We start from the raw sequence: 14,171 nt of genomic DNA, 5'->3' as shown, positions 1-14,171 counted from the left end.
ATCGAGCTTAGACCGTCCGTGCGTGGTGAAGAGCCACATCCTGCACGAGGTGACCCTGCTAGACCGGCATGTCATTGAAGAATCCGACTGTCTGGGTCAACTAAACACGGCGGATCTAGAGGAGCACATACCTCGAAAAACAAGCCGGGTTTATGAAGACCTGCACCCGTGATTGTACCTACTGATGAGGGTATTGGATTATAGTGTCACATCCAGGTTGCAGTGGCGCCGTGCCTGGAACAATGTCTAGCCATTAGACAAAATCCCCCCTCACTTTTATGATGACACACGATAACAGCACTAGGGTTCAAGCCCCTAACTACTCAGTGGCAGCTAGCTCCCTGTATGACGGGCCCTCCCTAAAACCCCCGGGAGGGGTGGGTCCTGATAGTTGCAGCAACCCTGTTACTACCCTTTTAGTTCGTAGGAAAACCCCTTTTCAGGTTAGCACCTTCAACTGTAGGACTCTCAACCCTGTATCACGTAAACAGGAGTTAGCTCACTCAGCCTTCCTGCATCATAATGATGTTATCTCCTTGCAAGAGCATCGCCAACACCACAAAGAATCCCTAAGAATTGAAAACATCTTATCATATCAGCTTATCACTGCTTCTGCTACGAAGAATTCAGTTAATGCTTCAGTTGGTGGTGTTGGGTTTCTTTTATCTCCTAGAATTCAGAAATCTCTCCTATCTGTAGAGAAAGTTAATAGCAGAATCATCTTGCTCCATGTAAACGGGAATCCTCGCCTCACAGTCCTCTCATGTTATGCTCCTACTAACTGCAGTGATATTGAAGATAAAACTGCATTCTACAACGCTCTAACCAGGATCATCTCTAAGGTGCCTCCTCACAACATGCTAGCAGTGTGCGGTGATTTCAACGCGAAGCTCAGTAATAGCTACGGTTTCACATACCATCAGTCAACCAACGACAACGGTGAACGACTACTGGATCTGGTAGACCAACACCAGCTGATAGTTGCTAACCGCTGTTTCCAGAAACCGGCTAATAAAATTTGGACCTATGAAGACCCCAAAAGAGCAAAGCATCAAATTGACTTTGTACTCTGGCGTAAGAAGTGGGCAAACAGTGTGAAGAACTGTCAAGCGTACAACATCATGCAAACTGTCGGTTCAGATCACCGGATTGTAACATGTTTTGTTCAAGCCAGCTACAGAGTCAACAAAACTCCAGCACGGGACCCTCTTAGGAGCATTGACTGGACTCCACTGATCCACGATTCCATCATGAAACACCAGTATGCAGTGGAAGTGAAAAACAGATACAGTGCACTCCTAGAGGAAGCAGAGCTCGAGTCCGACTACGACCTGCTCGTTAAAAGCGTTACAAGCACAGCACTTAAGGTGCTGCCAAAAAAGAGGAAGAGGAAACGGGAAAATCCTTACAACGATCCTAATATTGCACACCATCGCAATATCCTAAAGGATGCGTCCCTGAGTCACAGGATTTCCCCCTCTTTTTCGTCCAAGGAAAAGCTTGAAGACGCAAAGAAGCAACTGGACGAAGCCTATAATGCTGCTACTTCACAGCACATTCGACAACAGACTGACCGGCTGGAGAAAACTAACCCTGAGCACAGGCATCGCAGTTCCTGGCACATCATCAGGCAACTAACATCTTCCGACACTGTGCCATACTGCAAAGTGCCAGGAGGCACTACCGAAGAACGGCTCAACATCTGGTTCGAGCACTTCAAGTCCCTTCTAGGCACAGAACAGCCTCCGCCGGACCTCACCCTCCCCTTCTTCAACCAGCGAGTCTCTGACACCCTGCCCATCAGCTGTTCATCCTTCAGCATGTCAGAACTCGACACGGTTCTGAAGTCCGCCAAGTCCTCCAAGTCACCCGGTCTAGATAGCATCCCTCCCTCAGTCTGGAAGCTTCCCCAGCTACGTGAAAACCTCCTCGGATTCTGTAACAAAGCACTCATGGATGGTGTGATCCCTCAAGCCTGGAAAACGGCCTCTATCATTCCTATCCCCAAAAAAGGTGATCTTACTAATCCAGGAAACTACCGTGGCATTTCACTGGCACCGGTTGCAGCGAAAGTTTTTAACAAGCTCATCCTCAACCGGATCTACCCATTCATTGATCCCCTCTTGCGTCCAAACCAAAATGGTTTCCGTAGAGGAAGATCCACACTCCCACAGGTCCTTGCCCTACGTCGTATACTCGAGGAATGCAAGATCGGAAATCGCTCAGCCGCAATTGTGTTTGTCGATTTTTCGAAAGCGTTCGACAGCATTAACCGGGATGCCCTTTTCCACATCCTCTCCCTCTACGGTATTCCTGCTCCACTTGTAGATGCTATCAGGCTTCTATATGACTCATCGTTCTCTCGTGTCCAGACCATCGACGGCCTTACTGACTTTTTTAGGACACTTATTGGAGTTCTCCAAGGGGACACTCTAGCACCCTTTCTCTTCATCATCGTCCTTGACTATGTCCTCAGAAGCTGCATGGGTGAAGAATTCGGTCTTACCATCGTGCCTAGGAAAAGTCGAAGAGTGCCTGCGATCAAAATCACAGACCTTGACTTTGCTGATGATTTGGCCTTAATGTCAGACACCATAGAGCAAGTCCAACTTCTGCTGACAGACCTTGAAAATGCAGCCGCACAAGTTGGTCTTGCTATGAATGCTTCTAAGACCGAGTTCATGACCATCAACATCCCTGACACTGTCGACTTACATTCCATCTCAGGCCGCCAGATTAAACAGGTTGATGACTTTAAATACCTCGGCTCTTTCATTGCGGACAGTAGAAAGGATTTCAACACAAGGAAAGGAATGGCCTGGTCAGCCTGTATTAAACTGCAAAAAGTCTGGTCCTCTGGCATTTCCGAACAACTGAAAGTCAAGTTCTTTAGAGCCTGTGTAGAACCAGTATTGCTCTATGGATCAGAGACATGGACCATAAACAAGCAGCTTGAGAAGCGCCTCAACGGATGCTACACCCGTCTTTTAATGAAGGCCAAGAACATCTCGTGGAAGAAACATCCAACCCTCAATCAGATCTATGGCAACCTTCCATCTATTGCCTCAGTGGTTGCGTCGAGGCGTTCCAGATTTGCTGGGCATTGCATGAGAGCTTCTGACCAAGTTATCTCCACTATCCTCCCCTGGCGACTTGCCCAATCCGGCCGTGGAAGGAGACCACTCACCTTCCTGGACGTAGTAGCTCGTGACACTGGGCTCCAGTTAGACGACCTTCGAACTGTTATGTGCGATCGAGACGTGTGGAGGCAGACAGTGAATGGGATTTCGATTGAGGATCGCCCAAAGTAAAGTAAGTATGGGTTTTGGTCAAATCTAGCCTATAAATAAAAATAACTAGAAAAGGTTCGATAATCGATAGGCATGAAATATAATTCATTGAATTTTCACAATTCTCTCATATATTTTAAAGTTAAACTCAAGGAGACATTGATAGTCATTTCGTAGTAGTTAAATTCAATTAGTAATTTACAAACGTATATAACAAATACTATGAGTATATTTAAATCATAATTGTCGTAAGAATAAAAATTCGGACTACAATATAAACCAATCTGATGATATTAAAATTTCTAGAATCGTCTGCAATTATTTTCAAAACAAGGGATCAAGTAACAAGTAAGTGGACAACATAATTATATACAGTTTAAACATTTAGCATAATACTTTTAGGACCAAGCAGTGATCCCACAGTTGCACTAAATAATAATTTCCAATTCCAAAAACTTATTTTAAGTTATGCAAAGGTTGTTATATTAGTTAACTTAAAGCATAATTAGCGTTAAGTTAATCGTCTTACATGGTTAAGAAATGGAATAACTTAATAAAATGAAAACCAGCCTTGAATATTTTACAGTATCAGTATCACAAAACGTTTCATTAATATTACGTCGCAAAATATGAGAGATCAAATAAAGAACAGAAGAAATATTATGGCCTAGAATGAGCCGGTGAAACTAAAACTATATTTCATCAAATCAAGCGCTTGTTTGTTTAGAATCGTTTTATTTCCTGTCCTGAAAGTTATTATCAAAAATAATTTGTAGTTTAATCACTCATTTTCAAGGTTAATTTTGTAAAAAGAGCGTTCTCGAATGACGTCACTTTGGGAACACCTCCAAGGCTGATGTCCTCAGCACGGCATTAGTATCAAAACAATATAAATCTCAAGGGTAAATAGTTTATAATACATGGTTAAGAGGGCCGGGGGCCGGGGGGGGGGGGGGGGTCGGGGTCTTCATCAATTAACATTCAGAACATACCATGTTACGAACAACAGATTAGAATAGAAAATTTCCGTTGAATATAAAATCAAAATAATTTGAGTAGTCATCATCGTTTAGTCACGAAAAGTATAAAAATAAAAATGTTACTTATCTATAAATATAATACAATGTCAATATAAATCCACACTCCAGTAAGTTTTAGTTTATACCGCCATTAAGTAATTAACAATAATCTTGGTCATCAGTACGAGGTAATAAGTTAGTCATTAGTGGTCTTGCCGGTGTCAATAGTGGTGACTGGTGGCGTGGTAGTTCTTAAAATTGATCAGTTTCTATACACCAAGGCTGGATCAGTGACCTAAACGCTATCCTTTCTTGCAGTTATTCATCGGCAGAATATTTAGAATCCTCGCGGTTTCTTGACGTTGAAAAATTATTTTCCAAGTTTGATGCATGCACATTAGTTGACCCAATAACGCTTCTAGCTAATGCATAAGTGTAAAGAAATGAGAATGAAGCTGAGATTCGCACATTTGTGAGACTTTCGCAGACGGGTCAAACGTAGGATTCTTGTTCCACGACACTCTCATCATCGTTTGAGCTCGTCCCTGACTCCGTACCGATTGACCCTGGGGTTTATAATTGGGGTTTATAATTTAGGTAAAAATATTCTCATGGCAAAATACGAAGAAGTGAGGCCACTTGCCATTTAACATCAAGTTGAGATAAGAAAAAATAAAATACAAAAATTTTAATTTCATTATATATATACATACAGATATAAGTCACACAATCAAACGATACAAACACAAAAACAAACACAATGAAAATTTTCAGATTCTTAAAAATTAATAACATATCATCATCACTTGATATTGGGATCTGGATACCCCATGAGTTAATTGTGTATGTTTAATAAAAGAGAATTGTAGGAAATTAATGTGAACTATACATCTTGACGACATACCAAGTGACCGAAGTAGTGAACACTGGAAAAGAAATTGAAAAAATTTCATCAGGTGCTTCTATCAAAAAAGGCACCTAAGCAATAATATACAGGGTGGGCCAAAAGTCAGTGGGCATACGTTGGCATTATTAATAGCTCCACCATGTTTTATATTTGAGAGCTGTTGCTTTGCAGATGGCATACTGTACTTACTGGTTCGAGGATTCCGTCGTCAAAATTTGAAAATTCGAATATTTTAGACCACGCCCATTCAATATTAAAACACCTATATGATACTGTTTTCTCTGAACATGCTGAACGCCTAATTTTTTTCAGAGACGGTAGAGTATTTAATGTTGCATATGATCTGAAAAGATGAGGCAAAACAGATTAGAAATGACGAAGTTATCAAGCATTTTCTGTATCTCGTTAACAAAATTGATTGGGTGATTATGTGACACCGTGACACGACACCTTAATTGGGCACCCTTAACAATTCCCATAATGTTTAACGGGGTGGTTAACGGGTTCACCTAATCACGTGATTAGGTAAACCAATCACCTGATCACACGTAATGAATAAACTCGTTATGCTTCATATCTCGGTCATCTGAGAAGCTACAGTTCTAATTAGGGCCTGTCGTGATATCATGGATCGCTTAGGTTCCACCAGGATCTGGTAGTCCTCATAATTCTGCGGCCTCTATGTGTCGTCATCTTGCACAACTCCGAAAAACCGTTGTGAGTTTGGCATGTGAAAATTTGCAGCCCTCCAGACATCGATTGGGTTAACGAGTTGTCGTACGTCACCTCAAGATCGGGTGACAGGGGGCTGAACAGGCCAGAACCCAATTGATTGGGTCTGAGGTCACGTGATTATGAGCCTGAGGTCACGTGACTATGACGTCACCAGAGCTCGTTCTCCGTTTCCCGCTCTTTGGACCAGGTGAGCTTGCATGCTTGTGAAAGTGGGTGTAAGTACAGCTGTACTGTAGTTACATCCAATTACCCCTAATAGAATGAAGATTTATTTTCTGACAGAAAGCTATATAGAAATTTACCAAAATATCGACTTAGTTCAAAATTTATTTTGATGACCACTCCTGACCTAAAATTGCACGAGAAATCGATTAAACTTGGTTTCAGAACTCAACAATGCTCCCTTATGCCTTAAAATCCATTTTTATCGATACAATAAACATTTTGATCCTGTGGATTAATTAGTAACAGGTAACAAATGCACAAAAAAAACCATCGCACTTACATTGCATTCTTAACGGGTCGATTTCGAGTGACCAATAATCGTCGTGATGATATTTATACGTCATGCGTTCCTGATCATCATCAGCAATCAAGAGACAGGAGCGGCGATTGCTTTAAATCAACGGTTTACGTTATTTTTGTGAATTCGACCCCTGTTTTAACGGTTATCACACTTTGTCATTGAATGTATTGAGGATAGCTTTACAAATAAGAGGACCAGTAAATAGAATTGTCACAAATGTTTCTCTCATTCACTTTCGATAAGACACAATGAAAATTCTTACTTAACCATAAGATTCGGAATTTTTCAACCTTTGAAGAATATCGGAATTTTATAAAATGTAAGGAATATAAGGAATATAATTTCTTGCGGGAATAATTCCTGAAATATTGTCGACAGGTTCAAGTCTACTAGCAGGAACCCGTCTAACCCATTTTGACAGGTCACGGGACCACCACGAATTGAATTATAAAGATCTATCTAAATTCCACGAAGACTACGGACCAAGTTTAAATACTTCATTATAGTTGGATTCGGGAAGCAGTTCAATTGTGCTTTGCACGGAACAACTTATATCACGAGACCGCCATTTCTGTTGAACCGAGAGATTGCAAATCAAACTAGTTTCAATTTCAGATCACCTTTTATGTGTTCATTTGTGGTGGACTGGTCAGTATACAAACGTGGCACGTGCGGGCATATTTCTCAGTTTGAGTTACGAATTGCTTCATGCCTGAGTTAAGTAATTCTTTGTGGTCGACTTGCTTTCGATCAAAACTTCATTAAATGAAATCGCTTTAGGGACATGTGTCAAAACTTCATTACTACCAACGCGCACCAATTAGACACCACCCTTGCAGTTGCTCTATGTAGTCGAGTTTTTCTCAGTCAGATTTGGTTGACTGTTATTTCTTTTTGAGGTCTCGACAAACAGCTGATCATACGGTAGGCATATGCGCGCTATATCTACGCCTTTGGCAAGATCATAGGACATAGAAGTTCAAGGAAATTTAACAACCATAACTTTAAACTTACTTGCTGGACAACAAACGCAGCCACGTCGTAATTCTCCCAATAACTGCTGTGTAGAAGAGCTGGCAGGATGAGAGAAGGAAAAGAGCGCAGAGCTTCAGGATAGCTTTACAAATAAGAGGACCAGTAAATAAAATTGTCACAAGTGTTTCTCTCATTCACTTTCGATAAGACACAATGAAAATTCTTACTTAACCATAAGATTCGGAATTTTTCAACCGTTGAAGAATATCGGGCATTTTTCAGAATTTGGCCGCCAAATTTTTTTAAAGGCCTAACTCAAAATTCTAATACAAAACTTAAGGTCATGAGGCGATTCTACGTCGATTCTGAAAATTGAAAAAATATTGAAACCCTATTGAGTTCTATTGTTTTGAGCGAAATCAGTTTTGCAAATATCGCGAACTGATATATGGGCGATTTTGTTCATTTTTTGCAACTATTTGAACACAGAATCCACAGTTAGGTAGATATTGAGCTGATAATCATAGAGAATGTGTAGTATAAGCTTACCTTCCATATAAAGTTGGTTTCATTCAAAAATATTGATATTGGACCAATTTATGGGCCAAAATCGATCAAATTTGGTGCGTATGCCCAAATATGGTCATATGGTTTTTGGCTCATAACTCAGTCATTTTTTGTCCAATCTTGATGAAAATTCATATACGAGTTCAGGGGACCACTAGCTACAAAAAAAGGGTTTTGGGCATGTTCAGGGTATTTGGCTAAATTGGGCCTGATTTGGACGAAATATGGGCGTGGCTGCCCCGCGGGCACCGTTTGGCGGTTGGGGTCCGGGACCCCTCAAAAGTTCGGTTGACACCGGTCCTAGTTTGTTGGTTAACTGCTATCCCCCCCCCCCTTAAGGCATAAGGAAGCATTGTTGAGTTCTGAAACCAAGTTTATTAATCGATTTCTCGTGCAATTTTAGGTTAAGAGTGATCATCAAAATACATTTTGAACAAAGTCGATATTTTGGTAAATTTCTAGCTTTCTGTCAGAAAATAAATCTTCATTCTATTAGGGGTAATTGGATGTAACTACAGTACAGCTGTACTTAACCCACTTTCACAAGCATGCAAGCTCACCTGCTCCAAAGAGCGGGAAACGGAGAACGAGCTCAGGTGACGTCATAGTCACGTGACCTCAGGCTCATAATCACGTGACCTCAGACCCAATCAATTGGGTTCTGGCCTGTTCAGCCCCCTGTCACCCGATCTTGAGGTGACGTACGACAACTCGTTAACCCAATCGATGTCTGGAGGGCTGCAAATTTTCACATGCCAAACTCACAACGGTTTTTCGGAGTTGTGCGAGATGACGACACATAGAGGCCGCAGAATTATGAGGACTACCAGATCCTGGTGGAACCTAAGCGATCCATGATATCACGACAGGCCCTAAGTTCCAATTTTTTAACGACAAACGTAATTCGAATGGCCAAACAAAATTCAATAAAATTTAGTTCGATCCGACTATCCAAACTATCAAATAAATGCAAAAATAAACCTTCATTTGAAAAAAATTATCTCGAATATTTTTCGATTTGACAAATTCCTCGAACCAGTGGTGGTAGTAAGTCATACCAGAAAGAATTATTTCAATTTGGCAATCAGTGACTGAGCTATTAAGGCCAACGTATGCCCACTGACTTTTGGCCCACCCTGTACATTCAAAGCAGTAGCGTATAAACATTGACCGGAATTACCTCCAAATTTGCGGTAGGGTGCAAGTCGAGGATTGGTCAGTTTTTCTAGACTCTCTACAAGATGTGCGAGGTCGTGCCCCTCCTTAGCAGGGCCCGGAGAGGGGGTTTCGTGCAGAGAGGTACAGTGCTGCAGAGAACTATAGGACTGGGACGAAGACGTGGACTGAGGGGTGAGGGGTTTAGAGTATAATTATATAAAAGTATAAACAATTACCTTTACATATGTTTGAAGGTGAGTGAAACAGTCATAAATGGATACACATTTGAACACAAAGGACAAAAGAACCTTAAATAAGAATACCTGTTCAGGGTATGAATGTTGCACACACACAGCTGCTTTGGTCGATTTGTGTTTAACCAAAACTCGTTTCGCCACAGGGTGCTCTTTTATCTGAAGAAACATACTAATTACAAAAAATCTATTAAATTTATTGGGAATTATGTAATGTAACGTGATGGAAATATTTTAAACGGGCATATCCTGTCCAAACCCAGGATGCACTACATGAAGAATTCGTTGTAACTTTGTTTTAAAAGCATTAATAGCCTCTTAAAAACTGAATGATTCTACAATTGCATAAGGGATGTTAAAAATTAAACCCCAATTATAGAGTGACCCGACAAAAACGAAATGAGAGAAAAATTAAAAACCTAAACTAATTGTACCTTCTGAATATCATCCTTATCATCAGCACTGAGAGTCCTGTGCTCTCTGTAACCTGCCCCAGGACTCCCCCTAGCCAGGAGTACTTCACTTCTTTCTTGTTCAATAAAACTCTTAACTCTGCCCTCAACTCTGCTGCCAGAGGAGAAACTTCCCGTCTTCTTGATTTCTGTCGGTGTCGGCTCTTCCTCGACACTTCTCGTTGGTCGCTGTTTTCTCGAACTTTCTCCTCCACTTTTCTCTCTGATGCTTCGTGTGTTCCGAGTGAAGACGTTGTCTTTCTTGTACTGAGGTTAAGGTGAATCTGTTTAAATTCAGTATTAAGTAGAAATTCGTTAATAAAGGAAGTGGTAGCCCAAAAAACTGACGATTTTCAGTAATTTTTAAATTTGAAACAATTCAATTTTGGATAATTTGTACAGTACCTCTTCTTCAGACGAGATATCAGAAACAGAAGAGCACTTAAGTTCCTTATCTTCTTTCTTCGTCTTCCTTGATCTTCTCAAACCAGTTCCTTTCTTTCTTACCACCTCCGGACAGCCTCCTCCGCCACTCACGTCCGAAGAAGATTTGCTGCTCCTTCCTTTCTTGGAAGAGAACCGGAAGAAAGTTTTAGATTCGGTGGGAGTGTGGTCTGTGTCAGGTAAATCACATTGTTCTGGAGACACTGACAACGGACTCTGAAAGAAAATGTTTTTGCTGTGAAAACGGGAATGTTACATGAATGATTTGATATTTAGAATTAAAATTGCTAACCTATCCTGTAGCCTAAGCTATGATACATTATACATTATACATGCACTTTAACGAGCGTAAGAACTTTCTCAAATTTCGAAATATTAAATAGTTGTATTTACTTTTAGTACCTGAAGTGCTTGAGAGTGGATAGTAAGTATGCGTGGTTGCTCCATGAGAACAGTTTGAGGCACCACAACAGGAGCCAAAACAGGACTCGGAGCCGAAACAGGACTCGGAGCCAAAACAGGACTCGGCGTCCGTTTGCCCAACGAAAGGAGAGGAGGAGATCCGATCTCCACGAACATGGAGCTGCTTGTGCTGTGCTCGTTGATACTGCTCCGAAGGAGGGTTCTAAGCCACAAGTTGCTCTTTTCTCCTTCATCTTCACTACTGTCCGCATCTTGGTTCGCTTCGTTACTCAACCTGCTTCTTCTTGATGAAACCTGTACACAAAATTGTCGTCAGAAAAATTAATGGAAAAATTCTTAAGGTTCAGTATTTAAAAAAAAGATGTTGCATGATCATGATTATTAAGAATGTTAAAGAATATAATGTCTTTAAAAACTAACCTCTTCGTCCTTGACAGCACTCTTAGAGAGGACCGTAGGTATAGGTCCGAACAGTTCGAACACTCTCTCCAAAAGGAAAGCTACCACCACACTAGGTGTTTGCGTTCTGTTCTGATCTGCGTGAATACTCAGAGCGTTGGCATCCTCCGGCCACGTGACCAAACTTGGTCCGATACATGTGGACAGATTGTCAGCAGTCATCAGGTTAACTGCATTGTTATCTACAATACGCTTCAGAACGTGGAAGGTGTACCGTATCACGGTCATGTTCTGGTCAGGAATTTTTGCCAGAATGGACATTATGCCACCGGCGTCACTTCCATCAGTTCTCCATTTCTCAAATTCAGGGAACAGTACTTTTGGGAACAGGCCATCAGGAATGGACCTGAAGTAGTTCTTGAGGAGAGAGGAAGCTACATTAGGAAGATAGCATTTAGCTTGCATCTGTTCAGCGACCCAGTCTATCGTTTCGCCATTGTCTAACTTTGCTTCTATTTGCCTCTGGACGGCCCTGGACCCCGGCTTTCTGAATATTCCTTCACTAACAAAACAGTCAGTATAAATATAAATTAGGACATCGAGAAGAGGAGTGGGTATTTCCTGTGATCCGGTGTTGATACTAAAAAATTTGCTAATTGTTAGTCCAAACATCTTGTTGGAGGAAGCCTCTGTGGCTACTTGCATGTCTGACATCGTAGACAGCCTAGAATACGGGGTTGGGGCAGCGCCGCGCCCACCGCGCCGAAAAAACTGAGTCAGAGTACTGGCCCGCTGTCGAGACGGGGGTACCGAAACATTGGAGATGATGTTGTGACGCAATATGAATATAGGCTCCATAGTCTGATCAGAAAACATAGTCTTAGTGTCGTTTTGAATAATCAGTGGCATCTCCATCAGGAACAACTGTTCCTCAAACATGATTTTAGTGTCTTGAAGAATGATAAATGTAAGAGTGTACGCTGAGACGTTGTCTATCATTTGACAAGTTGACACTGCGTTCTTGATGACCTCCTCGACAGTTTGAGTTATATTAATCTGCAGGTCCTGACAAGACATCCCCATCCAAATACTGTCAATTGGCAAGGACAACCTGCTGTCACTGCCCTTAAAATACACCTTGATAGTCCCCGAGGTAACGGGGATCTTATCTCGAGAATGTTTAATATACCTCTGAATCAAGGTAAACCAGTGGCGTCTAACGTGGCTGTTAGGAAATTGGAAGATAACCCTGTGAAACTGGAGTAACTCATCGTCTTCCCAACCCTCAGTACCGAGCCAGCCTCCGATACAGGTGTTCTCTTGCTTCTCCACCTGACCGAATCCTATCTCTTCCTTGTATTCTGATACCCACATGTTGCGGAGTTTTATGATTCGAGATATCTTCATGGAGCGGGGTCGGACTTTGGAGAAGATGAGGCACTGATTGAAGAGGAGGAGGGTGTAGGTGTGAAACTGCACTTCGTTATCTCCTCTTACTTTCACCTGCAGGGGATCAGTTAGTTTGTTTGTTTTACAAGTGAAAAATTATGTTTTTAGGTATTTGTACCCAGAAGTCAGGATCGCCGAAATTAAATATCAGCAACTCGATGATTTGGGTAATTGAATAGAGTAAAAAGTGACAGGGAGCACATACCTTATCTTCCATAGTAACATAGTTGTCACACGCAGAGTTGCTCTCAGAAGTGGGACGACTTGGAGAAACCATCCCCACCATCACCTGGAATTGTAAAATCAGGTGGTCAAAAGCTCAAAAATAGACGACGATAGTCATAAAAAAGAAAAAAACATTTTCAAAAGATTTTCAATTCGTTTTATCTCCTTGTTTCACCCTTTCAAAAATTCCAGGTCACTGTACATAACTGCAGTATATAATACATATAATATACTTATTATTGTTATTAAATAATTCCAGAGCCCAAAAAAGTCTACAGTACCTGAGTTTCCTCATCCTTTCTCAAGGCGTTCAAAATATCAGGCGCAATGGACTCTTCCTTAAACTTCCTCCCACCAATCTCAACCTGATCATAATTTGAGTTCTTGTCCGACGACTCCGACTTCATCAACTTGCTGGGAGTTTTCTTGTACGATCTTTTCTTCCAACTCTTCGACGAAGCAGGTTCCTCGTGGATGTGCTTGATGAAGGCAGTGAACTCTGGAGCCATCTGGTCCCCTAGTAGGGACTCTATTTTCTTGTAGTCGTCAACTTTTTTCTTGTTCACGATCTCGTCGTAGTTCGTTGGAATCATATTTTCCACTTTTTTCTTACACTGCATAAAGTCGGAAAAGTCAGGGTGACCGAAACTATGTGCAGAATTCACCGTTCGTTCAAGGTATGTGTCGAAGAATTCCTTGTAGCACTTTAGACGTTCGATCTGCGGTTATCATTAAGGTGAATCATTGATTATATATACTGTAAAACAAATATCCGTTTGTTTCCCTTATTTTTGAATCATTTCTAAGTCCAAGGGGAGGGCTTGTATTCTATTTATTATTTCGCAATATGAAAACCGAAATTCTTCCACATGATATTGCATTAGCTTTTTAAATAATTAGCTCAATTAACTACTTACAGGAAGCAAGATAAGATCTTTGAGAGAGATATTATCCATTCCCTGCTTTAAAGAGACGAGGGCAGCAAAATCAGAACTCATCATCTTCTCGTCGTACGTTCTGAGAGAGTTGAAATAAGGCTCAATGTTTGGGTTCTGAACAGAAATGTTTGAAGAAATTGTAGAAGTACGTGCAGGTAAATTGTACTTGTTCTTCATTCTCTGATACATCATACCTTCACGTCAGCTAAATTAAATCAACCTTCTTGTAAATTATATGGAATTGATTTCAATACATGACCCAAAATGCCGTATTATTATGAATCAACTTTATCATGCCATATTAAAAGTTTAAAAGTTTAAAAGTGGTATAAACCCTAGTGCGGACTCCAAGTTTTTGGAGAAGTAATCGTACAGATCCCACAAGTCCGGTTTGCCAAGAAAGAGGTCCC

The 14,171-nt window shown here is 41.1% G+C and overlaps 2 protein-coding genes across 5 annotated transcripts in view; both read right to left on the bottom strand.

Moving 5' to 3' along the window:
• LOC134812705 (POU domain, class 2, transcription factor 2-like) overlaps window positions 1-14,171 on the bottom strand; it is a 1,142,226-nt gene that overhangs the window by 1,081,205 nt on the left and 46,850 nt on the right. The window lies entirely within an intron of this gene.
• LOC134812703 (rho GTPase-activating protein 20-like) overlaps window positions 3,369-14,171 on the bottom strand; it is an 81,922-nt gene continuing 71,119 nt past the window's right edge. For 2 of the 4 annotated variants that reach the window (XM_063820228.1, XM_063820230.1), the window contains 11 exons: window positions 14,096-14,171; window positions 13,741-13,840; window positions 13,105-13,542; window positions 12,804-12,887; window positions 11,171-12,652; window positions 10,730-11,044; window positions 10,289-10,543; window positions 9,866-10,150; window positions 9,501-9,590; window positions 9,200-9,362; window positions 3,369-4,875 (listed from right to left, as the gene is read on the bottom strand). In XM_063820228.1, the coding sequence (XP_063676298.1) occupies window positions 4,802-4,875; window positions 9,200-9,362; window positions 9,501-9,590; window positions 9,866-10,150; window positions 10,289-10,543; window positions 10,730-11,044; window positions 11,171-12,652; window positions 12,804-12,887; window positions 13,105-13,542; window positions 13,741-13,840; window positions 14,096-14,171 (3,362 nt within the window). In that variant the 3' untranslated portion in view covers window positions 3,369-4,801. Of the gene's footprint in view, window positions 4,876-9,199; window positions 9,363-9,500; window positions 9,591-9,865; window positions 10,151-10,288; window positions 10,544-10,720; window positions 11,045-11,170; window positions 12,653-12,803; window positions 12,888-13,104; window positions 13,543-13,740; window positions 13,841-14,095 lie in introns of all 4 variants that reach the window. The other 2 variants (XM_063820227.1, XM_063820229.1) reach the window with 1 other exon arrangement.

This window comes from Bolinopsis microptera, chromosome 3 (genome assembly GCF_026151205.1).
Source record: "Bolinopsis microptera isolate Bmic1 chromosome 3, MBARI_Bmic_1.0, whole genome shotgun sequence".
NCBI classification, from domain to species: domain Eukaryota; kingdom Metazoa; phylum Ctenophora; class Tentaculata; order Lobata; family Bolinopsidae; genus Bolinopsis; species Bolinopsis microptera.
The sequence above is the reverse complement of the archived record's forward strand: the minus strand, read 5'-3'. Positions and strand labels throughout refer to the sequence as shown.